This window comes from Podarcis bocagei (genome assembly GCF_964188305.1).
Source record: "Podarcis bocagei genome assembly, chromosome: 3".
NCBI classification, from domain to species: domain Eukaryota; kingdom Metazoa; phylum Chordata; class Lepidosauria; order Squamata; family Lacertidae; genus Podarcis; species Podarcis bocagei.
Genome location: NC_138127.1, coordinates 63,834,661 through 63,860,085, shown reverse-complemented (window position 1 = coordinate 63,860,085; position 25,425 = coordinate 63,834,661). Strand labels below are relative to the sequence as shown.

Sequence of the window (25,425 nt, the reverse complement as noted above, 5' to 3'; positions counted from 1 at the left end):
GTACCAAAGTTTACTATTTATTGATAAAAAATACTTGTAATGTATTTTGATTTTTTTAAAATGAAATAGCTGTATACAACAGTTATATAAAGACCACATAAAAAGTTAAAATCACAGGTCATCTGCTAACTATTACAGACAATGTTTTCATAATTGTCTGCATAACTTGGCAGCATAGAAAGGTTTTCAACAAATAGTTTGAAGACTGAAACAGAAGGTGCCTGTTGAATCGCTATTGACAAAGCACTCCACAGGACTGGGCCAATGGCAATTAGGGCTTGGGTTTTGTGCCAATATCAAATGAGCCTCTCCAACTCAGGGGTCAGAAAATGACGCTCCTACATGTGATCTCAGTGGTCAAGCTGGCATACAAGGGCTCAAGTGGTCCCTATGCTAAGCCCGGCTTGGTAGTAAATGGACAGCCAGAGTTGATGTTCTAACAATGCTGTTGCATGTTGTCAGCCATGTGCCCCCATCAGCAGTTTGGCTGCTGCATTCTGCACAAACAGCAGCTTCCAGAGTAGGTCCAAAGGCAGCCCCACATAGAGTGCATTGAACTAATCCAGCCTTAAGTTTACCAACCCATTGATTACAGTGGTCAGACATTATCTAACTACATCCATCCATCTCTCTCTCTTGGTTTTGTAAACCCTCTCAATTTAATAGCTAGTCTATAACGACATAAATGACATATGCATTCCCAGTAAAATATAGATATCTCAAGGTAAATCAGCAAGTAGAGGCATTCTAAAATATACTTTAACAGAATGCAAATCAGGGCAGCTGGATACATCAGTCTTTCTCACCTGAGAGCAGCATGTAGCCTTCTGAAAAAGAGGAGGCAGGAATGCGAGGCTTGCATGTCTTTACTGCTTCAGCTATCGCCCTGCATTACAAAACAGCAGCTCAGGGCTATACAAGTATGGATTATGTTCAACTGGAACATGTTAAGAGACCAATACATATTTGCTTATTACAGTCCCCTCTCACTTCTCCTCTAAGGAGCTCACAGGAATGTACTAGATAGATAGATAGATAGATAATGCAACTCTTAGTAAAAAATAGTAATTAACATACTAACCTTTGAACACCACCCAAGAAATACTGAAGAGTGCCCAAAATTGCCTGTATAAATAATTTTCGTGACAAGAAGGCATTGCTTGCAATACCTGACATGCAGAAGTTAACTGCTCCAGATAAAATGATTATGTAAGCTGGCTCTTAATCAGGCAGAAGTTATTAACAATGAAAAGCTATGTGCCCTGCATTAACACCCATTCTCTTCAGTTTTCCACCATATTTTAATTTTATTGACATCCTATGAGAATCCAGGCATACACAGTAATACAAAATGCTTGGGGTCACTTATGACCTCAAGTACTGCCTCATGTACTACCTCCCATTTCCTCATGAAGCCTTAAAATTCAGCTCCATCACTTTTTATTACAAGAGAAAGATGGCTAAACTCTTGCCATCAGGGAAGAAATAGAGAGGTTTTCCAATTAACTTTATAAGGAGATTGCTGAAAAACATTTTACCAAAGTAGCTATAGCTGAACAAATATTTAATTTAATTAACTTAATTAGCAGTGGTTTCATGCATCATTCAATCAACATTTTCTGCAATTGGCGCACAAGTCCTTTAAATCCCGAAGGGGAAAGAAAAAGATTGCTTAGCCTGAAGGACAATGAATGTAAATTTCCCCCAAATGGTTGTCACCACACATCTGCAGCCTGAAACTCCTGGTTCTGGAATATATCTGGGGGCTGTTCCTCTTCTTAGAACATGAATCACGAATGTGTGACCCTCCAGATGTTGTTGGGCTCCAACTCCCATCAGCCCCAGCCAGCATAACCAATGGTCAGCATTGTTGAGAGTTGTAGTCTAACAACATCTAGAGGGCCACACATTCCCTACCCCTAGATCCCTCATAGGTTGATGATTTCCCCGGTCCACCCATCAGGTGGACTGCATGAAGAAACCTCAGTGCCTCATGAACTTCCACACAAATTCCAGATTAGCCCAGTTCAGGGTAGACACAATGTACAACATTGATCAGAACCAAAGACATGGGCCAGTCCATCAGAAGATTCCTCTGCAAGAGGCCCCATGAAGGAACTTGCTGAGATACATAGTAGTTGCTGTCACCAACACACTTGGCGAATAGCCTTCCAAGGACATGCCTGCTAGCTGTGACTAGTCTCTCCAAGCCACCTTTTTATCAGCGCAACCACAAGGTATGCAGTGACCACTATTGACGAAGTGCTCAGCCAGGGATATCCCAAAGCTGATTTGCACATAATAAACACACCATTGTGGTGGTTGCTATGTGAGGAAAACAGAATCAGCTTTCCTTCATTTTCCAGCAAACCTGGAATGTATCTAGGACCCCTAAACTGTGCAACAACCCACTACCCCACCCTCCAAACAGCTTCTTTGGTTGTCTGCATAGATGTTAATATATCAAGTTACCGGATATGCGCTGGAGTGGTTCCACAGCAGCCACCAACTATGTTCACCAAACCATCTAAGGCAAAATCCTGCAGATAAGGAAAAACAGTATTTAGATAAAATTGAGCTGGTGGGGATGAATTAACAGTAATATAAAAATAGCATGTCACATATTACTGGTATGAGCCCAATTAGTGCAGTAGGACCTTCAACTGATTCCTGCTAGCTAACAAGAATATAGCTGGAGCTGCCCACACAACCACATTTGGAAAGAATTTTCTCATCTTCACAGTTTCATTCACCCTTCCCCCCCCCCCCAAGTGTGTGTTTGAAATATAAATCTATATGATTTCTGGGAAGCCTGCCTCAAGTTCTGCTTGCTTAAGAGCTCTACAGTACTTCCTTCCTAGTCACCAATGTAGCACTTCAGGATTGGAGATGAATTACTACGCTGGCAACACTATCCTGAACCAAGTCACTCTTTGCATAGGTACCTCCTTGTCTTTTACACAGCCCATATCCTTCAGCACAATCAAAGCAAAGCCCCACAATGCTATTATAAAGCAGCTGTCTGGGTCATGTGAGGCTCCTATAAACCATTTCCATCTGTCCTTCTTGTGAGTCCACATGTCTACCAACATGTCTTCCGTAATCTGAGATCAACAGGGACAAACTTGAGATCCTGAACCCATTCCATAAGGCTGCAATCCTATAAAATTTATTTACCTATGAGTAAGCCCCATCAAACACTATATTACTTACTTCTGAGTAGACAAATACAGGCTTTGATTTACATGCAAATATTTTCTCCCTCTACATTTGGAAGAACTACACACACAATAAATATTATCCCCTACCTTTAGGTGCTTGGCAGTCATTTCAGGTGTTTCATCATAACCACCAAAGGTGTTAGGAAGACCTGAAGAAATATAAGAAAGTGCTTGAACCTCACATGATCTATACGTAACTTTTCACGTGATCTATAGGTAACTATAGGGGAGTTTTGTTTCCATTTATTATTTCAGCTGGATAATACAATTTATAATTTGCTCGATAACACACATCCATATGCATCTGGCACATCCATATACATAAATCTTGGGAAGTTTTTCTTCTGAGAGGTTTGGTAAAAGGTCTTAACTTCTAAAGCTCTGATCTGCTTAGAAAGGAAAAAAACATCACTGCAGCTGTAGTTTTCAATGGGATTAATGAGTATGTGCTACATTGCTAATAAATAAAAAACTCATTAGTCTTTTCTTAATTAGATTTTCCCAGGCAACAACCTGCCTTAGCTTTAAAATATTAGCTTTTCAAGGTTATTTATTATTTCCAGGTTTTCCCTCCCTTTCTTTCTAAAAACAAATGTCCTTTTTTACTAAAACATCAGCAAATGCATTAGCAGAATGGAGAAGCAGTTGTTTCAGTGTTTAAATGGTAGGCACCAATTTAAGTGTCATCCAAAGATTCATTCACATCTTTTTCCACAGAAAATGTTTGCTTACCGCAGAAAATAATAGCATGTAACCAATTATACATCAAAATTAGCGCTTCAAATTTCAAGCATACAGACTTCAGTGGAAGACATCACAATACCAAGGAAGCATTACAAGACCGGGCTCAAAATGTTTATTCATATCAACTCACTTAACCTACCATCAAGAGTTTTTATCAAGGCTCTTTTGATCATAAACCTGCCTCACTTGGAGGTTTAATATCTGTCATGAGCTTCTGGACGGAAGTCACTTCCATTCAGATACTGGCAAGGCAAAGTGGAAATAGGGTCCCTATTCTGAGCAACATTATACTCCATTTTCCAGTTCTGGCTGCTGACATCATACTCTCCAGTGCTCATACACACACAAACATAGAGAAACAAAGATCTTGGATAAACCATATACAAACTGGTGGCAGTATGGGGCAGACTATTTTAATACTGATTGTGCTACCTTGGAGATTTTATAAAAAAGCAGGACATAAATCTTGGTTGGCTGATATATTAAAAAGAACCAGCGTGCCAAAATAGAACAGGCAAATCCACACAACTGTGAATTTCACTGGGGAACCACAAAAATGATAGACCACGCAGAATTGGACAGAATGACAGGAAGGATCCGAAACCGACAAGATCAAAGATTCACAGAAGATTGGGGAAAATTTATTGAATATTTGCAAAAATTAAGTGATAATCAGATTACGTTTGTAAGTTTTAATGAAGCATTGTGATGGGAAATAAGTATTAAAATGGGATGACGTTCACAGTAATAATATAAACAATAAAATAGAAATGTGTTTAAAGTTAAAATATGAAGGATTCGCAGACAAGTTGAGGGAAGTCGAAAAAAGAGAAATAAGATGTAACTAAGATGTATGGAGTGTATAATTTTGTTTTGTGTATATATATATATAGAATTTCACTGGGGAACCTTGTGTCAGTCACGGTATCCCAGCCTAATCTACCGTGGATACAAGGGCAATATATAGAAAATCCATTCATAAGTCCTAAATCACATCAGGTCTCTTCTGTAGAAGAAAATTCCTAGAGCTGCCCATCTATGCCCTTGAGGTTGTGTGCAATGCTTATTCAAAAGGATCCAGGATAGTTTTTATAAGGGGATGCACACACGTAGTAGTGGCGGAAAAGGGGGGGGGGGATTCCATCAGTTCTGCTTTAAGACCAGCTTCTTCTGTCCCTGAATGGTTTCCATTCCAGTTGGTCATTGCAAAAAACCCCCACAAAACTGTTTAATTTTAAGAACTGGTGCCAGTTTGTTTTGCCCCCTCTTCCCTTTACATCTCTTTCTCCTTTTGTGTCATGTGGTTTGGATTGCAAGTCAGCAGGCAGGGTCTGTCTTTATTTTAAGTAAACTACTCTGGGGATCTCTTCAGCTGAGAAGCAGGGTAAGAAAGACTCTAAAATAAATAAAGAGCAGGGGTAAACAAATTGCAAGGCAAGAGTTTTCACTCTGCGTGAGCTCCGATTTACAACCTTCAAATGTATCACTGTATCCCATTTTGCGCCTTGCCTATAATCTAGATTTCCTAAATGGAAAGATGTATGAAGAATGTGGCTGCATAATGGACAGTCTAATAGCACCTAGTCTTCATACAGCTAAGACACAGCCACTGCTCATCTATCCCATCAAGACGTAACCAGACAGTGGAGAGACAGAAAGGTATCAACCAGCAGCTGAGAGAGCAGACCCCCTCCAAGGATGCTTCCACATGTTCAAACCATAATAACTGTCTTGAATTTGGCAGGGTTTTATCATGCAGCTTCATTTGCATAACAATTAAGTTGACTGCAGATAACATAATTATGAAGTAAGCTGTTGCAGCTGTGTTAGAAATGCACATAATGTTGATTTACAAGATTTATCACTTAATGATAAGCAAAAACAGAAAATTCCCACAAATCTGTCCATACCTGCATTGGGATAGCAAATAATGTAGGCTGTTGTACACTTCCCAATAGTTTCAATGAAGGGCCTCATTTCCACTGCCCCCAAGGCACAGTTTAGTCCGATGCTAGAAAGACCAATATAGATTATAGGTATGTATGTAGATATATTATTTGTTTTGATTGAGACACAAAAAAAAACCCCCACTGAAAATACTAGTTTGTTAGCTTGTTACAAACAAACTGCTGTTAAAAAAAAGAACCATTCAGACACCCACAAAGTCCCAGGTTGTGATCTGAGAGCACATGATGCACCCACCTTGCTGAAGCTAAGCAGGTCTGTCTGGTCAGTAGCTGGAGGAGACCACTTGAGACCACCACATATATGAGGTCGAAGTCACAAAAGCCTGCTATCAAATCACCTACCTGGTTATTTTCCTGCTTTTGATAATATTTTTAAACCAGGGAAGAACTTGAGTGTACATCTGCCTAATATGCCTAGGGATAGTGTTAAGATTGTGTAATTGAATTATTCACCTTTGATTCTTTTGAGGCTGATTTATTTTATTTTTTACACAGAAAGAGCCTCAGCAGCCTCTCACCAGGTTATTAGTGTAAACATCTGCATCAGAAATATGAACAAAGTCAGGTCTTAAGCTCAAATTCTAAGCAGAGGTTCTCTCCTCAGATCTCAAATACAGTTGAATAAAAATATTTTCCCTGTGGTCATTTGTTTCATCCTATCAAACGAAAGAAGCCAACAATTAAGTACCAACACCAGAACTAGAAAAATTCTTAGGCCCCATATGAACTATATGTTTAAAGTAGTATTGTATCACTTTAAACAGTCCTTGCTTCCCCTAAATAATCCTGGTAATTGTAGTTTATTATAGTTGCTGAGAGTTCTTATTAGACCGCTATTCCCCTCACAGAGCTACAGTTTCAGAGTGGTTTAACAATCAATTCCTCTTGCCAGGAAACTCTGAAAAGATTAATGATGAAAACAAGCAGCTCGTAAGTCTGACAAATTGTGCATCTAGCCCATGAGTGGCAATATGTTTGTTTGTTTGTTTGTTTGCTTGCTTGCTTGTTTATTGAAATGTTTATAAACTACTATTCATTAAAATAATCAGAGCTGTTTACTATTATACATAAGACAGTACAATAAAGTCCATATAAAAAAGTTAAAATCAGAAATCAGCTAAGGTGTATTCTTAATTGCCTGCATAAGCTTAATGGAATAGAAGAGTTTTCAGCTTAAAGTAGAAGGGTTACTGGAGACCACAAACTGAGTAATTACTGAATACTTGCTACACAAGATTCTGGAGTTCAAATTCTGGAGTTCAGATAGGCAATATGTAAACTCTTCCACTAACAAGCATCTTTTCTGTTCTGAAAGCCAACAACAACAGCAAAATCCTTCCTGGGGCCACGCTGGAAGGAACCAACAGTAAATAAGAATCCTGAGGTGTGTGTGCCAAATGAATAGCTCACTGCAGTGTTAGCATACTCATTCCTCTTTCCCAGTAAGGCATTATGATGTCTCTGAGCACCAGAGACCACCGTGGTCTAAAGATGCCCAGTGTAGTTCCTTCTCTGAAGCTAGGCACATTTGATCCTGGACCTGGCTAGTACCTACACTGTTAAGGAACCCCTGGCCTACTGCAGAGCTTCTTCTTCTGGAAGCTCTGCAGTAGCTTCTCTGCAATAGGTGGAAGCTTCTTCAGCCCACGCTGTCCAAGATAAGAGGATGTATGTGGTTATCAGCTTAGCAAGATCACTAACAACATTTCTGACCGCTTTGGCTTGACCCACAAGCAAACAGCTGACATATTTTAAACTAATCAAATAGTTTAAAAAGTGGTTTTATGCAATTACTTGTAAAATAGGTCTTCACACAGCTGCGCGCGTGCACACACACACACACGCACGCACACACACACTTATAACATTGCTTAGAAAGGCTGTCCAAAAAAAGAGAAAAATGAACAAGAAAGGGAGGCCATTTAAAACAAAAACAAAAACCCCTGAATTTAACTTATAGACCCATTACTCAACAAATGCTGGAGCACAGATAAGGATAGCTAATGCTGTCATCCTTATCAAACCACAGATAAATACAATTTCACTCTATGCTGCCAAGTCATGGTTGATTTATAAGCTTCCGCCTTCTTTCTCTTTGGCTCAGGCTCCTTTTTCACCTTAAGCTGCTGAATTTCTCTCTGCGTCATTTCACCACCATCTGTCTCTGTCTGTCTCTACAAGCCTCATCTGGTGATCTCCCTGAAGCTCCAGGGTGGCAAGAGTAAGGTAAGGAGGAAGGCAGGCCCTAGAATGACTCAAGAATGCTTATATTCTCACTATGCATTGTGTACCTAGTCTGCAATTCCCACTGGAAGTTATAAAAGGTTGCACTTAAAAAACAACAACAAATCAGTGCATTGGTCCTGAGCACTGGCGGAAGGAATGAACAAACATTTTCCCCCCAAGGGACACACACAGGGCAGTGGGTGGGCAGTTGGAAGCCCCATGTCAGCAGATGTGGTCAGAGCGGGTCACATACTCACTCTCACGTAGGATTTACAAATGGAGAATGACACATGGGAGTGACCTGCCTACACGTTCATCCTCCACAACCATCTCACACTTCCACCTAGCCCAGCAAACAGCTATTTGGCAGGCTGGATGCAGCATGATTTATATGGGGAGAAAGAAGAGTAGGGATGACCCTCCCTGCATGCCGTTCTCCACATCACAATGGCATGACAGGCTAAAAAAACTCAGTAGGTGGAGAGATTTGGCAGAGGAGAGGGAAAGGCTGGCTTGACAATCCAAAATGGGATGCACTGAAGGTCGCTGAGGGCCAAGGACTGCCAATATGCAATGACAGCGACAAGTGGACAACTGATTGGCAAGGGCAGGAAATAGGTTGATGCTCTGCCTCCTGCCCATCAAGATGCACACCAGGAGAGGGCTGTGAGTGACTTAGGTCTACATGTCCCTAAGGAGGCTGTCTATACACTTTGAAAATCAGTGCTTTGAAAAGCAGAACAGATGGATACATTAGACTGGGGTCCAAACATTGTCCGCACAATCCTACCACAACCCCCATTCATCTGAATCGATTTTAGAAAAACTGGCACAGAGCCTATCAATACTGCATAGCTTTATTGTAAGTAAATTTACTTCTCTCACCAAAGTGGGTCACAGTGAGATATACTGATGACGAAAGCTTCCCCAGTCTGGCCAGAGAGAGTGCGGCCGCTTTTATCGACAATGGTTCCCGATACCTAAACACCACAAGGGAAGCAGCGAGAGAGAGAGAGAGAGACAAAAAAAAACCTTGTATGAAGACGGCTGCAACAGCAGATCCGAAATGAACAATGCCTGATTAAAAATTAACAAGAGGCAATCAGAATGATGAAGGTTCTGTGCAACAACCTCTGCAAACAATGTTTTAGCTGTCACAAAGATTGATCTGTAAATGAATAGCTCCCTTCTCCATTTGAAGACAAAGGAAGGGAGGGAGGAAGAAATTTTTATCTGAGTTTGCACTTGGGATGTTAGGAAATTGTACAGAGAACACAAATATGCTAAAAAAATAACCAGATTTTTGAGATTCTGCTCAGATGATCAGCTTCCCACCCCTCCTTTAAAAGGAATACTCACCTATTCTGTAACAAGGCAAAGAATGGAAGAAAAAACCTCCTCCCCCTCCCCCATAACCCTATAATTTGGCATTTGAGGCATTCATTTTCACATTCTTTTGAACACCACAGGTCCTCAACCCTTCCCTTATTTAATACTATGCTTCCAACGTTGCCTATAACTAGAATCTGATGGTTCCAATGTTCTCATTATGGAACAAACTCCAAAACCACAAAGGATTTCCATGGAAACAATAATGCATTACACAACTGATGCTAGCAGCAACATAACTGCAAAATACTAGCCTTTTTAATTACACGATGGTCACATCTGCACGTCACAATAACCCAGGGTTGCTGGCTTATTATGGTTTATTGGGTACAAGCAGCATGCTGGTGCACACTCTGCCTGGCACAAGTAGGGGGAATAAACTAGGAAGACACAATTAAGCTGAGTTTCCCATGACTACTGAACTGAGGATGGTTTTTCTCCAACAAGCCAAGATTCGTAAGCCAACAATAAGAAATAGTTTATGGCATGCTAGTGATCCTGGCTTATTAGGCAGTAACAAACCACGATTCTGGGTTCAGACTGTGACTTCCTAATTTGTTTCAACCATCCAAGCCAGAAATTATTGTGCACTGTGCCCCAGCATGCTGTTAAAACATAGTAAGCAGGCAAACTAGGATCATGACATATGAATGCAGTCAATAAACCTGTAGTTCAATCATTATAACTCCTCCATGTTGCAGCCTTAAGATGCTGTAAGTGTGACAGACAAAATACAATGGTACCTCGGGTTACATATGCTTCAGGTTACATACGCTTCAGGTTACAGACTCCACTAACCCAGAAATAGTACCTCGGGTTAAGAACTTTGCTTCAGGATGAGAACAGAAATTGTGCGGTGGTGGTGCAACAGCAGAGGGAGGCCCCATTAGCTAAAGTGATGCTTCAGGTTAAGAACAGTTTCAGGTTAAGAACGGACCTCCGGAACGAATTAAGGCAGCCCTGTTCAGGGAAGTTTTTAATATGCGACATTTTAGTGTATTTTTCATCTTTGTTGGAAGCCGCCCAGAGTGGCTGGGGAAACCCAGCCAGATGGGCAGGGTACAAATAATAAATTATTATTATTATTATATTATTACTTAACCCGAGGTACCACTTATAACCCGAGGTATAAGGTATCTTTTACTGAACCAGGCTGATGCATTTCCTAACACCCTGATCTAATGGAAGCTCTCATGCGTGCTTCTAATGAATAAGAACCGCAGTACAGCTTTTGGTATCTGTGATACTGAGAGACATTAGGGTGAACCAGTATGCTAGATATATATTATTTAAACCACATAAGTAGTGGTAGCTGAACCACATAATAAGTGGAAGTTAACCCAATGGTCTATCTCAGCTTGGATCTCAAGGGATAGCTGTCCAAAGTGATAAGGCGTTCATGTGACAAGAGAAGCACAATGGTTGTTTCCCACCTTCCTGTCACAGTGGGCAGAAGGCTTCCCACAGGACTCTATGACAAACTTCTTCCCCCCTGCCAGCTGCTCCCATGTGTGCCCTTCTCAGCATGCTGCAATCTGCAGGGTCCATTCAACAGCACATTTTACTGTCCGCTCTTGTCCCAGGCACGCAGGCTTCTCCCAGCAGGAGCAGACAGTTGTGCATGGGGGCCATATGGAAGAGCTGGCAAAAAAATGCTGTTGGTTAAAGACACAGGAGGCCTTCAGCTGCTATTGAAGTATGCCCAGGAGAATCTTAGCACACTTGGAAGAGCAAACGTGACAGCAGATGGCACGGAAAGACAGAGTCCAGTGAGAGTCACTCCGTGAACAGGGAGTGCAGAATTGCACACCAGAAGTTTGCACATTTACATATATACACATACACAGCAGAACCAGAGGGGTTCCTGGCAGTATATTTTGACTAACATATTTTAAACTCAAAGAACAGCCAAATGGGGAAAGGTAGTATAGCTTCTGAAACTACAGCTTTTCCACTATTGCTGCTGTACTGTGGAAGGCCCTTTTCTCTGCAATATATGAAGAAGCAACCATTAGTTGCTTCAGACATCTTTCAATGACCTCCTTTTTGGCCTCAGCTTTCTCCAGCCGGCAAGATAGGACCCTGCTTTTATTTGTTCACGGTCTCTGAATTCCTATTTTTGTTTTTATAATACTGTTTTACTAGCTCCATGTTGCATTTTTTATTTTAATTACATTGTTGTTGCTTATTTTGTATACCGCTGAAGAGACGTTTTAAATATTAAGCGGTTTCTAAATGCCAACGCATATTTATTTATAATTATCATAAGAGGATACCGATGCTCTAGAACATAGGTCGGGAACTTTAATGAAAGGAACCTCGAAGTGCAAGGTAACATACAAGACCGTATAGTTTGTAAAACAAAGTGTTCATTTCTTAGATGGTTGAGCATTAACTAATGAATTACAGAGATGCGGTTACTCTTTCAGTTATTATACTTACAAACAATGGTCTGGGGTCATACTCTTCCTCAAACAACGTCTGGAGCGCAAAGAGAGCTGCCTGTGCAATGAAAACATCACAAAAATTAAGGGTGGGTGAGTTTTCAAACATCTTACACATTTTTAGGTTTTGTTTTGTTGTAGGGAGGGAAGGATTAGACCAGCACCAACAGCTTTTTCTTTAGAGGAGACCAATGACCCCCTAAATAAAAACAAGACCAACAACAAAGGAGCCACAATATAGTCTCTCATATGGCTCTGTGACTGCAGGAAAAGTTGCCCAACAGCAATTTCACAGTGAGAAGAAATCCAGGCCAGACTGCATGAATCTATGGCAGGTGCGGGAAACCTTTTTCAGCCTCAGGTCCACACTGCCTCTAACCTTCCAGTCACTTCATGTCAGTGGTGGGTGAGGCCCATTCAAAAGGTTGGTGGGAACACCCCACTCTTTCTCATCCACATCCACACACATATATATTCAAACACATCCACACACATATATATTCATACAAACACACAAACATATACGTCCATTCTTGCACAAAGCACATACATAAAACAGCCACGTGTGTGTGTGTATACACTGCCTCTAGAATCAGAGGAAGAATGCTGGTTGCTGGGGATCCCAATGAAGAAAATGCTATCACACTGCTGTCCTTGTTGTGAGTTCCCTAAAAGCATCAGGTTGGCCACTGAGAGAACCAAATGCTGGACTACAGAGGCCTTTAGACTGATCCAGCAGCATTCTTCTTATCTCCAGGCTCTAACTCAGGGCTTCAGCAAGCCTGGAGGAGTCATGTAGTCCTGTTCAGGCTTCACCAAGGGGAAGGAAAGGACACTTCTCTCATTCTACATCCACCCAAAACGCTGCCCCTCTGTGCTATGTAACGCTAAAGGGCTCGGATTTGGAGCACTGTTGTTTAATTATCAAGAGAAAGGTCTCCATAAAGTGGGGGAAAGGGCTCGTTTTTCTCCTTTCCTCTTTCCTGAAGCTTCCCCATCCAGTGCAAGGAAGAGGAGCTTCTTAACTTCATGTCATACATGGCATCCCTTTCCAGGAAATTTTAACCGTCCCATCCAGAATACTACAAGCTATTAAGGACTCCAGCAGAACACTTCCAGCGCCCCCCCCCCATCGTTCTTGTTTAATGCACTTGTACAAAGAGAATCAATATTATCATTTTAAATAAAATGAGTTTTATCTGCTTTTGACTTGTGTCATCTAACTTTGTGATCAATTAAATTATAGTTCACATGGGGTGGGGGGGTTTGTTTGTTTGTTTTTTTAAATGGCACTTTCAAGAGTTTGCTTTGAATTCTCACCTTGGCATTGGCTGTATCAAATATGGTTTCAACTAACATGATATCTGCTCCACCATCAAGAAGTCCTTTGGCTTGTTCGGTGTATGCTTCCACAAGCTCATCAAAAGCTGCAACACAATAATAACAGATTCCCTTTTATGCTAGAAGTGACAATGAAACACCTATTCCGACTACAAATGTGGTTCTCATATCCTCCGCAACTGGTGGACATGGAAGAAGGTAACTTTGCACTGCAATTCTTTATTATTTGGCACAATGTGCGGGTGGCGCTGTGGGTAAAACCTCAGCGCCTAGGACTTGCCGAACTCATGGTCGGCGGTTCAAATCCCCGTGGCGGGGTGTGCTCCCGTTGCTCAGTCCCAGTGTCTGCCAACCTAGCAGTTCGAAAGCACCCTCGGGTGCAAGTAGATAAATAGGGACCGCTTACTAGCGGGAAGGTAAACGGCGTTTCCGTGTGTGGCTCTGGCTCGCCAGAGCAGCTTCGTCACGCTGGCCACGTGACCCGGAAGTGTCTGCGGACAGTGCTGGCTCCCGGCCTATAGAGTGAGATGAGCGCACAACCCTAGAGTCTGTCAAGACTGGCCCGTACGGGCAGGGATACCTTTACCTTTACCTTTTTACAGCAGAATGAGATTAGTTATTAGGCTCTCAAATAATTCTAATTAGCTTCCTCAAAGATATTGTGGACACCTCTAATATGGAATTAGAAATAGATTTATGAACCACAACAAAAACTTGAACTGGCATCAAAACTGGAAGTCTCTGGACTCACCAAAAACACGTTAATGGGTCAGCCTATATTATAAAAGTGGTGTTGGTGTTAAACTGATAGAAACAGAAAAAGCAAAATAAATAATATTTGCCCTCAGTCTTTGGAATAACAATCTAAATACTTACTGACATTTCTGTAATCTGGCTTTTCCACTGAAGGGGAGACAGAAAGGGTCTTGTTTGTGGGACCCATTGCACCAGCCACGTATCTTTTCCTTCCTTTACAAAGAAGAGACATAATATTTGAGAAACAGGCTTTGGATGATGGGGCAGAGACACAGCAGTGTTTCATCATGTGCTATCCAGACCAATTGATAAAAGTATGGCACTGCACTTGGGAACAATTATGAGAGGGGCAAAACCTGCCTGCCATGCCGATGGTGAGTGGCACAATCCTGCAGCAAGGAACTTCAAAGGATCCAGTGGGGGAGAGTTCCAAAGTACCAATATAGGAAATACATTTTCAAAATAATAATGCAAAAACTATTTAGCATTATAGTGATAATACAGTTTGGATGAGCAGATGTTGTATTTTGGCATAGTTCAGCTGCTCAAGGAATACAACTGTTTGCAGTCCAGCTCCATTGTGGGGAAGGGAAGTTATCATTTTGGCAGGAATTAAAACAGCATCCAGCATATGGATGACAACTGGGAAGAAGTCTCAGAAAAACGAAAGAGCCTAAAGGAAAGGTTAGTGGAGAATATAGCTTGAATTAGGCTAATCAGAGAAGCGGTTCTGACTAAACTTTGTGATGCTATTTGTTATGGGTGGAGGGAAGGAAAAAGTAGATAGACAGGCTGTCAAGAGACAGGGTAGCTAAAGGAAGTGGGACACAGCAGAAAGTGATCGGAAATGCACAGAACTGAGGAAACAACAGGTGGTGAACAGGCAGAGTTGGGGGGAAAGGAGGAGCCAAAAAGAATATAGGCCTGGACAAAACTATACATAGGGACAAAGGGACTTGTGGGGTATTGGCAGGAAGGACAAGTAGATAGGCAGATGATACAAGGCAAGCCCCTTCACTCTACGCTTTTCAGCACCTGCTAAAAGCATTATTATTTAGATAAGCCTATCCAGATATGTAGAATGTGGACATGTGTTTCAATCTGTTTTTAGCCTATTGTTGATTTTAATTATTTTTGTGGCTTCTATTGTCACAAGAAGCCTCAAGGGGCAACAAGGGCAGAAAGCCCAAATTTCACATATTGACAAACTTAGCAATCAGTTTTTGGCTGAAGGCTTCTAGAATAAGAACCAAGATTCTAATTAGAAAGACTGGTTAGATACTCCAAGATCAAAATGTGCAGTACATTCTGGAGAAGATTTTTTTTTAATAGTCTCATAGGTGAGCTAGACTGTAGAGATCTCTCTTTAACTATTACTGGTCTCTTCTAGTCTTGATTTTGAGAAGACAACACCTTCTCTTTAAAGCTATTAAGAGTCTACATCTCCTCCTTGAAACCAGATAGTGGGTTTTTGCTGGAATTTAAGAAAACCATGTTTTCCAGTCAGCACTTGAGTTGCCTATTGCTGGAATCTGCAAGAAACTAAAGCCAGTTTACTTGACCTTCAGGTAATTTTGTATAAATAAGAAACCCAAGTATGCAAGCTGCAATGTTTTGGGAATAGCACTGACTGATACTAACATCTGGAATCTAAGCAGAATTTGGAACCCACAAGAGCCCCTAATGAATAGTGCCTATTTTATTATGCATTATTATGTTTCACTGAAGGACACCTCCAGCAATTACATCCTCCAGCCTAATGAGAAACAGTGATCCTAGGCTAATGTGTGAACTAATTGGAAGCCAGTAGGTTAGAAATATTGGAATGTTATTTACCTGTCTCAGCAGTGACCTCATCGGCTGCTTTTCGGGCTACCTGTGCTGATATTTTGTTTAACCGATAAGCCTGGGCAGCACAGGGGTAGGAGAAAGTGGAGGAGACATCAAAACAAACAAGCATCCAGAAAAAGACATTATATTCAAAGTTTAACTAACTCTATTTTGAACTGCATTTTAGAGTGTTCATTTGCAATGCATTTTATAGCTAATTCACAAGTCATGGTATAAAAAACATCAACACCCACCACAGCATGTTTCCAAAGAGATGGCCTCCATTTTGGATCCCTAAACTATCAACTTGGCTCAAAAGTCTCCACCTTGTTAGAAATGTTAGCTGGCAAGGGCTAACACTATGACAGGATTTTTTTTTGCAGCTCTCGTCAACACCCTCTACTGAAATGTGAAAGAGGAAGAACTCTAGAAGACACAAAAGCCTAATCTCACCCCTCCCCACCAAATTCAACCAAGGCAATGCTGTACCAATGGGTTACTGAGAGTGCCCAATTAGTATGTGATCCTCCAGTCAGGATCAACATACATCCAGCCTGGAGTCAAGCATCCTCCCCTTGGTCATTAGGAAGAATGTACGCTCATCTTCCTTTTCGTGCACTAGCAGATCTTTCTTCCAGTTTTCATTCTGACCTTGTTAGTCATGTCTTTCTAAGACAGCAGAGAACTTCAGCCTGTGGGTCAACACAGACCCCTCCAAGATCATCAGAGGCCCTCTTTTGATTGCCCTTTTAACACACGCTTTAAGGGTAGCAACGAGGGAGAGGGTTTTTTCAGTGGTGCAAGCTCACATTTGGGGAATGCTCTCCCCAAGGACATTTGCCTAGTTGCCTACATCAACACATTTTTGGTACCAAAGACTTTCCTCTTCTCCCATGCATCTAATGATTAACATTTCTGTGGGTGCTTTAGCTGGCTCATTTTTTGATGATCACAATCATGTGCATGTGGTTGGGAAGAGGTGAATGTTTCCATCTTTTGCTTTTAGAATTAAGCCTGTGGTTATTTTAGTGCCCAGTAAAGTGTAAAGTAACGGTACTTTTTGTGCTCTAAGTTGCCTCAGAATTTTTTTGTAGTAGGCTTCCAACAAATGATTGTTTAGTGTTACATGCAGAAACCTTAGGCTGTGGGCTATCATTTTCCTTTCTTCTGATATTGCCACGTGGAGTAGATTGAAAACTGAAGTAAAAGCTTCCAATTAACCATGGTTTATTGTTGCATCTGAACCTAGAACTGCAGTTAATCTTATGTTTAGGGAAACAAACCAGAATCAGCAACCACAGTTTTGAGTTGGATAGTTTCCCTAAACCATAGTTAAGGTTTAAGGTTGTTTATTTAAAAACAACAACACAGACATCATAGGTAAACAAAGTTAGCTGGAAATTCTCACTATTGTTTTCAATCTCCTACTAATATTGGAAGGCAGTGGGGAGCTCAGATGTCCTTGTCCATTCACATAAAGCTATGCCACAGTTTAGCTTTATGCCTGAATGTAATCAGTGTCACAAATTTACTTACCTCAAGAACTAGGGAAAGGATTTCAAATGTCACAAGACAGCATAAATCAGTCATGACTATCCACATTTATTAATTTATTTTAAAATGTGTATTTAGAGCCCAGTTGAAACCGAGCCACAGGATACTAAAAGTGTCACAGTCTTGCTATGAAGCAAGTGTTCTCCATTAGAGAACAATTATTCAAAAAGTACTCGTTTGGGAAATTAATGTCCCTCAAACCCACATTGATAAGTCTAAATAAGCCCCTCATGCCACATTGCACCAATGATGAGGGAACTCCTTTATCCCCTTTAACAGAATAAAAAGAACCGAAGCGAGGCACTCTTGTTTCACTGATCCTTTAAGGATCCTTTGATGAGTAGCCAAACAGTGCATGGGCATGTTTGATTTTGATCCAGAATGTATGCTAACGCAAGAATGCATTACAAGAGATCACCCAGCCTTATAATTAGGCACTGGCTTGGCTGCCTAGTAAAACTGCTTCCAGGGGATCAGGCATGCCCCCTTAACACTACTGCCTGCAAACTTTTCTTCTCTCAGCAGAAACAAGGGACTGCAGCTGCTGACCTTGAGCTGAAAACATACAATGGAGTACTGTGGCTGCTAATCCTTGCACGTTCTCTCTCCTACTCATTCAATCTTCATTTGCTAGACTGGGACTGGGATAATCTTTCATCAGAAAGAAGCAAATAAAAACGACATTACCTATAACGTCTCAGACAAATGTTGCTATTTTTAATATAGTGCCATGATTGTACATGGCACAGTGCAGAATAAAATAAGCAAAAGGGGCAGGCATGTGCCCCATCTAAATTTCAACAGGGGGTGGCGAGACAGCCACGTGAAGGAGAAGAGTAAATGTGAACAAGCTAGAAAACCCAACCTTGATTAACAAGAAATTCAAAATTCTTACCAGATGTTCAAGGCCATAGTCAGCTTGTGCTATTCTGGTGCTGCTGAAAGTGTTTGTCTCAATGATATCAGCACCAGACATCAAGTATTCCTGCAAGAAAAAGAGAATGATTAGGGGGTTTCTTTGGGGGGGGGGGAGAACAAGTTGCTTTTCAAATGCAAGTTAAGCCTCTTTACAAATGTCAAACAAGGAATTTAAGCTCTTCTACAGTCCTTCACAGTAGAAGCCCATCTGCTCTCTGTATTTAAAGTAGTGTCATACTGCTTTAAACAGTCCTGACTTCCTCCAAAGAATCCTGGGAACTATAGTTTGTTAAGGGTGCTGAGGGTTGTTCAGAGACCCCTATTCTCTTCACAGAGCTAAAATTCCTCGAGTGGTTTAACAACCAATCCCTTTTCCACACAGAACTCTAGGAACTGTAGTTCTGTGAGGGGAACAGGTTTGCCTACCACTCTCAGTAAGTAACCAGGTGTAAAACAGGGCTTTCTCTCATCACTTTTAATTCTGCAATTAATCTTAAGAGATTAGAGGGAAATCTTAAAAAGTCCTACCATCTGCAAAGTCAGCTAGTGCCTTTTCATTATTTGAACAGCAGGAGATGAAAATCTACCATATATTATGTAATTAAATTATAACTGAAAGTGGCAATAGCAGTAATTCCTCTTGGGTACTCACGCTGTTCCCCAAAATGAAGACACTTCAGTTCCTTAAAGAAATGTGCATACTTCTTTCTAGACTTGGAAGTACTGATGTGACTGTTTAGAATATCAATATAATGATGTGGTACGGTTTAAACCCTTGAGATTTTCCTCAGTGAAAAATAAAAATAAATGAGGACAAGGGTAATTAAAGCCAATTATATTTTAATCAAAATGCTAGAAGAGAAATTCCCAGCTTAGATTTTCAAGGAAACTTATTGATAAGTGACAAGGTTTCTCTAGACGCAAACACATTTTTCAAAAACTAAGGTTGAACTTACATGATTATTTATGACAGGAAATGACACAAAGAGGGTTGGGAGACAGATTGACCTCCCTTCTCTGGTAATAACTTTTTTTCTTTTCTTTTTTGCAAATGCATCCCATGCACTTCAATATTTGAACAGATGCTTACCCTACAGCAGATGAAACCTTGCCTGTCAACTGGGAGCCAGTAACATATATAGATTTGCAAGTGGGCCTTGAATTTGCTGCTTGTCTACCCCTTTCCCACCCCCGAGGTGGCTGGATTGTCCAGGTGAGACCACTCTCAGAGGCTTCAGCACACATTTCACATGCAGTGAGAGGGTGCAGAGAACACTATTGTGCAGGGGCAGCACTACATCAAGGATACACAAGCAGTTACCTGGGAAGCCTAACTTTGGCAGGGTGCCATCATCACCTGCACCAACACACACAAGACAGGAAGATTCTCTGTCATAGCTTCGAGGTCTCTCTTTTGGATATTCCCCCCGCATTTGCATAGGTTTCTCCTCTGCTGGACTGAATAGTAGCAGCAGACCCCATTCAGTTTCAGCATTTGTCAACAATAGTAGAAGCAGCAAGTGAGAGGTAGGGCATGGAGATATTTTTCCATTTTTTCAGTAAGTGATGGTGTCAGAAGGGATGGGGAGGATGGGAATTTGATGTTGCAGAGCTTAAGTTTCCTTCTCCCCCCCCCCTTATTGTTTTTTTTTAAAACACAAACACCAAGTTGCACTGTAACATATAACACATTTATCCAACACATATTCCCCCATGTCCTTATCCCAAGTGATTGGAGAGCAGCTGGAGGATGGCTGGCGGTTAACAGACTGAGGTTGAATCCTGACAAGTACTGGTTTTGTGGGACAGGGGCCGGGGCAGGTGTGGGGGTCTCTCTGGTCCAGAATGGGGTAACTGTGCCCCAGGAGGACTAGGTGTGCAGCCTGGGAGTCATTTTGGACTCACAGCTGTCCACGGAGGCACAGGTCAATTCTGTGTCTAGCGCATCTTCTACCAGATCCATCTGGTACACAGGCTGAGACCCCACCTGCCTGTGCACTGTCTTGCCAGAGTGGTACATGCTCTGGTTATCTCCTGCTTGGACTACTGCAATGCGCTCTACATGGGGCTACCTTTGAAGGTGACCTGGAAACTACAACTAATCCAGAATGCAGCAGCTAGACTGGTGGCCAGGAGTGGCTGTCGGGATCATAGAACTCTGGTCCTAAAGGATCTTCATTGGCTCCCAGTACATTTCCAAGCACAATTCAAAGTGTTGGTGCTGAGCTTAAAAGCCCTAAATGGCCTTGGCTCAGTATACCTGAAGGAGTGTCTCCACCCCCATCGCTCAGCCTCCATCACTGTGTTGAATGGTTTCTTTAAATGTAAAGGTTCATCATTGTTCCACTCCATGTGTATGTCTTTAAGGGGCCAGAGCAAGGGCCAGAGCAAGATAACGAGACCCAGCTTTACAGCTGTGAAACGTAGCAGGTGCTGCTGAGTTGTATTTGATTAAGGTGTGTCAGCATCTGGGTGTAGTATATAAGGAGCAGCACCTAGCTCTCCCATTACCCTGGGGGATGGGTTGGTGGTTGGGTCTGGTTTGTTGATGTACTTAGTGTAAATGGAGTTTTTGTTTTTCTTATTAAAACCTTCTTTAAGTATTTTTTTTGAGTCCTTTCTTTTTAATGCAAGGTCTCCCCAGCAAGCTCTCTGCAGTGCTACCATACTGCAAAAAGCCAACACACTGAGGTCCCCCTCCAAAGGTCTTCGGGAGGTTCCCTCACTGCAAGAAGTGAGGTTACAGGGAACCAGCTACAGGGCCTTCTTGGTAGTGGCACCCTCCCTGTGGAACACCCTCCCTTCAGATGTCAATGAAATAAACAACTATCTGATTTTTAGAAAACATCTGAAGGCCGCTCTGTTTAGGGAAGTTTTTAATATTTGATATTTTATCATGTTTTTACTATGCTGCTGGGAGCCGCCCAAAGTGGCTAGGGAAACCCATCAGATGGATGGTGTATAAATAATAACATTAGTAGTAGTAGTAGTAGTAGTAAACTTAACAGGGAAAATAAATTAACTCTATTCTCAGAGGTGCCATACATTGTTTCCCTATGTTCTTAGCTATTAAGCAGCTCAAATCCCTAGTTTTCAACCTTTTCAGCTTTCCCAATTCACCCCCCACAACACACATTTTCCCTGCCTTTCAACCTGCCACTGTGTTGCAGATCTTTCCATCACCTGTTTTTTCTTATAATGAGCCAAATCCTCTTTTCTCTTCTCATGTCTGCTTAGCTTCCCCCCTCTACCTAGCGATGCTTCTAAACTGGAGGCTCCTAGCAGTATCCAATCAAGGCTCTTCCATGGTAAACTGCATGTGAAATTGAAACTGAGTGGAGAAGCAGGTACTGCACTTTGTCTGCACGTAAACCTCTCAATATTCCACCCACACAAATGGGCTGACATAAGTGTGTAGGTGGGGGAAATTCAATTCACTCAAGCACGCCATTTCCAAAGCACTTACTCTATCACCTTTTAAAATGTACACTCAAATATTTTTGTATTTACTGCTATTGAACCATTACGTAAGTAGCTTTTTTAGGAGTTGAAAGTATTTTATTGCTAATTATAGAGCAGGGGGGATAAAAAACTGTGCTAAAATGGAAGACAGCATATGTTTCATTTTAATAATCTAAAAACATTACAGGGAACCAGGCAGTGGGTCTTCTTGGTAGTGGCGCCCACCCTGTGGAACGTCCTCCCAGCAGATGTCAAAGAAATAAACAACTATCTTACTTTTAAAAGACATCTGAAGGCAGCCCTGTTTAGGGAAGTTTTTAATGTTTGATGCTTTATGGTGTTTTTAATATACCATTGGGAGCTGTCGAGAGTGGCTGAGGGAACCCAGTCAGATGGGCTGAGTATAAAATAATAATAATAATAATAATAATAATAATAATAATAATAATAATAATAATAATAATAATAGACATAAGAAGATCCTGCTGGATCAGGCCAATGGCACATGAAGTCCAGGATCCAACCAGGCAACTGTGGGAAGTCCGCAGTCTGCAATAAAATGTTTTGTTTTATTTTATTCAAGCATCAAATACTTTAAGAATTTCTTTTGAAGGTGAAAAGATTAAGAGAATTTTAAAAAATCAATGAAAAATAAAATAGATACAATGATAGAATGATACCAAGAGACCAGGCAATACTGCAAGTGATTCAAGGTAGAGATGCATGGTAAAAGAGTTATATGCCAAACCACATCTCATTTTAAAAAAAAAAAAGACAGAAGGGTACTGCTAAGATGGGTAGCACCTGCAGAAGTTGCACTACCCTATCATTCTTTCCACTTGAAACTTCCAGGCTGAACTACTGCAATGCATTCTACATGGGGCTGCTCTTGAGAAACTCCAGTTGCTGCAAAATGCACTAGCTCAACTGCTTGCCAGGGCAGGGTATTGCAAATATGCTGCCCTGCTGCTGGAAAAATTGCACCGGCTGCCAATTAGCTACTGGACTTAGCTCAAGGTGATGGTTTTGGTGCATAAATACAGCTTGAGACCATGATATTTGAAAAATCATCTCACTCCTTATATATCCAACCAATTAAACTACTATATTCTGCAGGTGAGGGCCTCCTCCTGCAGATACCATCTTCATAGGAGGTCTGTTACACACAATATAGGTATTAGGCTTTTAGTGCTGTGGCACCTACACTTTGGAATGCTCTCCCCTGGAATATTAGACAGGTGCCATCTCTGTTGTTGTTTTGGCGCCTAGTGTGAAGACCTTACTCTTCCAACACGCATTCCTAGTCTACCTCTGTACTGTAAATGTTTAAAATTGTTTTCTCACTTGTTCTTTGCCACCCAGGGCTCCTTCAGGAGGAAGGGCAGGATATAAATTTATTCAGTAAATAAAAAACAACAAAACAATTCTGTAAAGAATATTCAGTGAAATCACAGTCCATTCAAACTGATAAAAGTTTTTCAGTCCAATGCAGTGGGGTCTTATTGGCTGTTATAATTATCAAGTTTTTACTAAAGAAAGAGAAAGTATGCAACATACTCAGCAATTACCTCTACATACATTATAATTCACACAAGTTTTTCAGCAAAAGGAACCATGATAATTATTGTCATCTAAGTTATCTGCATATGCCTTTGCAAATAATCAGTATTCTCCCAGTGAAATCCTCATAAAACAAACTATACTGACCTTGTGAATTTTGTAGATTATGTCGGGCTGAGTTATGCTTAAAAGATCATTGTTTCCCTTTAGCGGTTTCATATGATCCTTAAATTCTTCACCTTGAAATTGTTCTTCTGTTAAGTTATGTTGCTGGATCATGGTCCCCATGCCTCCATCCAAAACCATAATGCGTTCCCGCAAAACCATTTCAATTTCATCTTTCAGGCTTTTCTTCGTAGCTGTGTTAGGAACAGGGTCAAGTGAGAAATGCATATTCAAAGCCAGGGTGGATAAAAATCAATGATTTTAAAAAAATAATAATCTTTTTTTAATTTAAATCGGATTTTTAAAATCAGGATTTAAGTTTTTCATGTGTGCTAAAACTGAGTAAGTTTTTTTTAAAAAAAACAATTGTTTAACCACATCAGTTAACAAACATGGATACATATGATATAACGTTATTGTTTTAGTTCAATAAATTGTTTAAATTGTTATTAAGGAAATTATTGTTTTCCTTCTTCCAATAAAGTACAGCAGAAAAATTATCCAAATATAAACAATTAACTTATTAAACTTCACAATAATTTCATAATTATCTATCTATGTATTTCTAATAGTATAACCAAATCAGTAATTTTTGATGTAACTGTAAAAACTACTCCAAAAATTAATTATTCCAAAAATGAATCCTTCATCTGGTTGTAAATATTAAGGTTGTACCTGCAAGAATGAGTCTTTCTGTAAATAACTGATTAAATCAAGTCTTCTTGACTAGTTAATAAGTTTCTTATTACAGTAGTAGGTAGGCATTTTTGCACATGCTCTGTCAGACTGTCAAGACATTCAGGAGAGATTACCAACAATTGTGAGCTGTTACGGACACGACTAAACAACTAAACAACACCACACAGCACACAGGCCATGCCTACCCACATGATTTTTAAGCTACACCAGTCCTTCTAAAAAATAAATCAGCTTCCTATTGAGCAAATGGCATTAAGAGGTTAGGTCACCACACAAGAGCAATCACTGATAGCCCTATCCCAACAATGTTCACTCTGAAGTCCCACCAAGTCCCACAGGTAATTTCAGTGAGATAAAACAGTGAGATAAAACAGAAGCTTAGAAAACCACACTATATCCAAACTGGAATACACAGTTTTACCCTGCACCTAGAAAAGATGCTTGGCACATTGAGTCCCATGTTAATTTAAGAGAAGGACAGCACAACTATACAGGGATTTCTTCAGCTCCCATTAAGAAAGCATCACCATAAGACAGAGGTAAAATATGGCACAGAACCTATCACCAGCATTGCACACATTCAAAACAATGCAAAACACGGGGGGGGGGGGAATGTGATTTTCACTGAACTAACCTTGGTGAGTCTTAAAACATACAGGGTTTTGAGTCATTTGGGCCCCTTCAAGCGGCAAATTTTAAAGAGAATGAACTTTTACCTATACAAGGAATAAAACATTAAATGCAAAAACCCTACTCACTTTCTTGAACTTATTGAGGGTTACTTCTAAATAAACATGCACACTACAGATTTTTGGACAACCTTCAGTAACACTGCGGACTATTAAGAAACCCTGGGATTCATTTTAATTCCCAAATGTGTATCTCTATGATTACACCTAAGGGGCAAGTTCTATGAACACTTGCAAGCCTGCTCTGTTTTACTCTTTAAGGCGTATATAGATTTAGTGGTATATATGAAGCATGGACCAAAACTTTTACATAGCTATGTCCTAAAAGATGTTAAGTCTGCTGGTCCTGCTTTTTTATATTTCTTCCGTGCCTCCCAAAGGTCCTTTAAAATACTGCAAGATAAAGTTCTCTTTCGAAACCCAAGGCATGTCAATCTACCACGTTTCATTTAAAGAAAAT

General features: G+C 40.7%; 1 protein-coding gene across 3 annotated transcripts in view; it reads right to left on the bottom strand.

Moving 5' to 3' along the window:
- MTR (5-methyltetrahydrofolate-homocysteine methyltransferase) overlaps positions 1-25,425 on the bottom strand; it is a 63,442-nt gene that overhangs the window by 36,907 nt on the left and 1,110 nt on the right. For 2 of the 3 annotated variants that reach the window (XM_081188060.1, XM_081188058.1), the window contains exons 2-12: positions 23,560-23,771; positions 18,368-18,457; positions 15,925-15,994; positions 14,209-14,301; positions 13,312-13,418; positions 11,990-12,049; positions 9,044-9,138; positions 5,876-5,976; positions 3,309-3,370; positions 2,473-2,540; positions 807-886 (exon numbers count right to left, since the gene is read on the bottom strand). In XM_081188060.1, the coding sequence (XP_081044186.1) occupies positions 807-886; positions 2,473-2,540; positions 3,309-3,370; positions 5,876-5,976; positions 9,044-9,138; positions 11,990-12,049; positions 13,312-13,418; positions 14,209-14,301; positions 15,925-15,994; positions 18,368-18,457; positions 23,560-23,771 (1,038 nt within the window). Of the gene's footprint in view, positions 1-806; positions 887-2,472; positions 2,541-3,308; positions 3,371-5,875; positions 5,977-9,043; positions 9,139-11,989; positions 12,050-13,311; positions 13,419-14,208; positions 14,302-15,924; positions 15,995-18,367; positions 18,458-23,559; positions 23,772-24,910; positions 24,963-25,425 lie in introns of those variants that run through there. The other variant, XM_081188059.1, reaches the window with a different exon arrangement.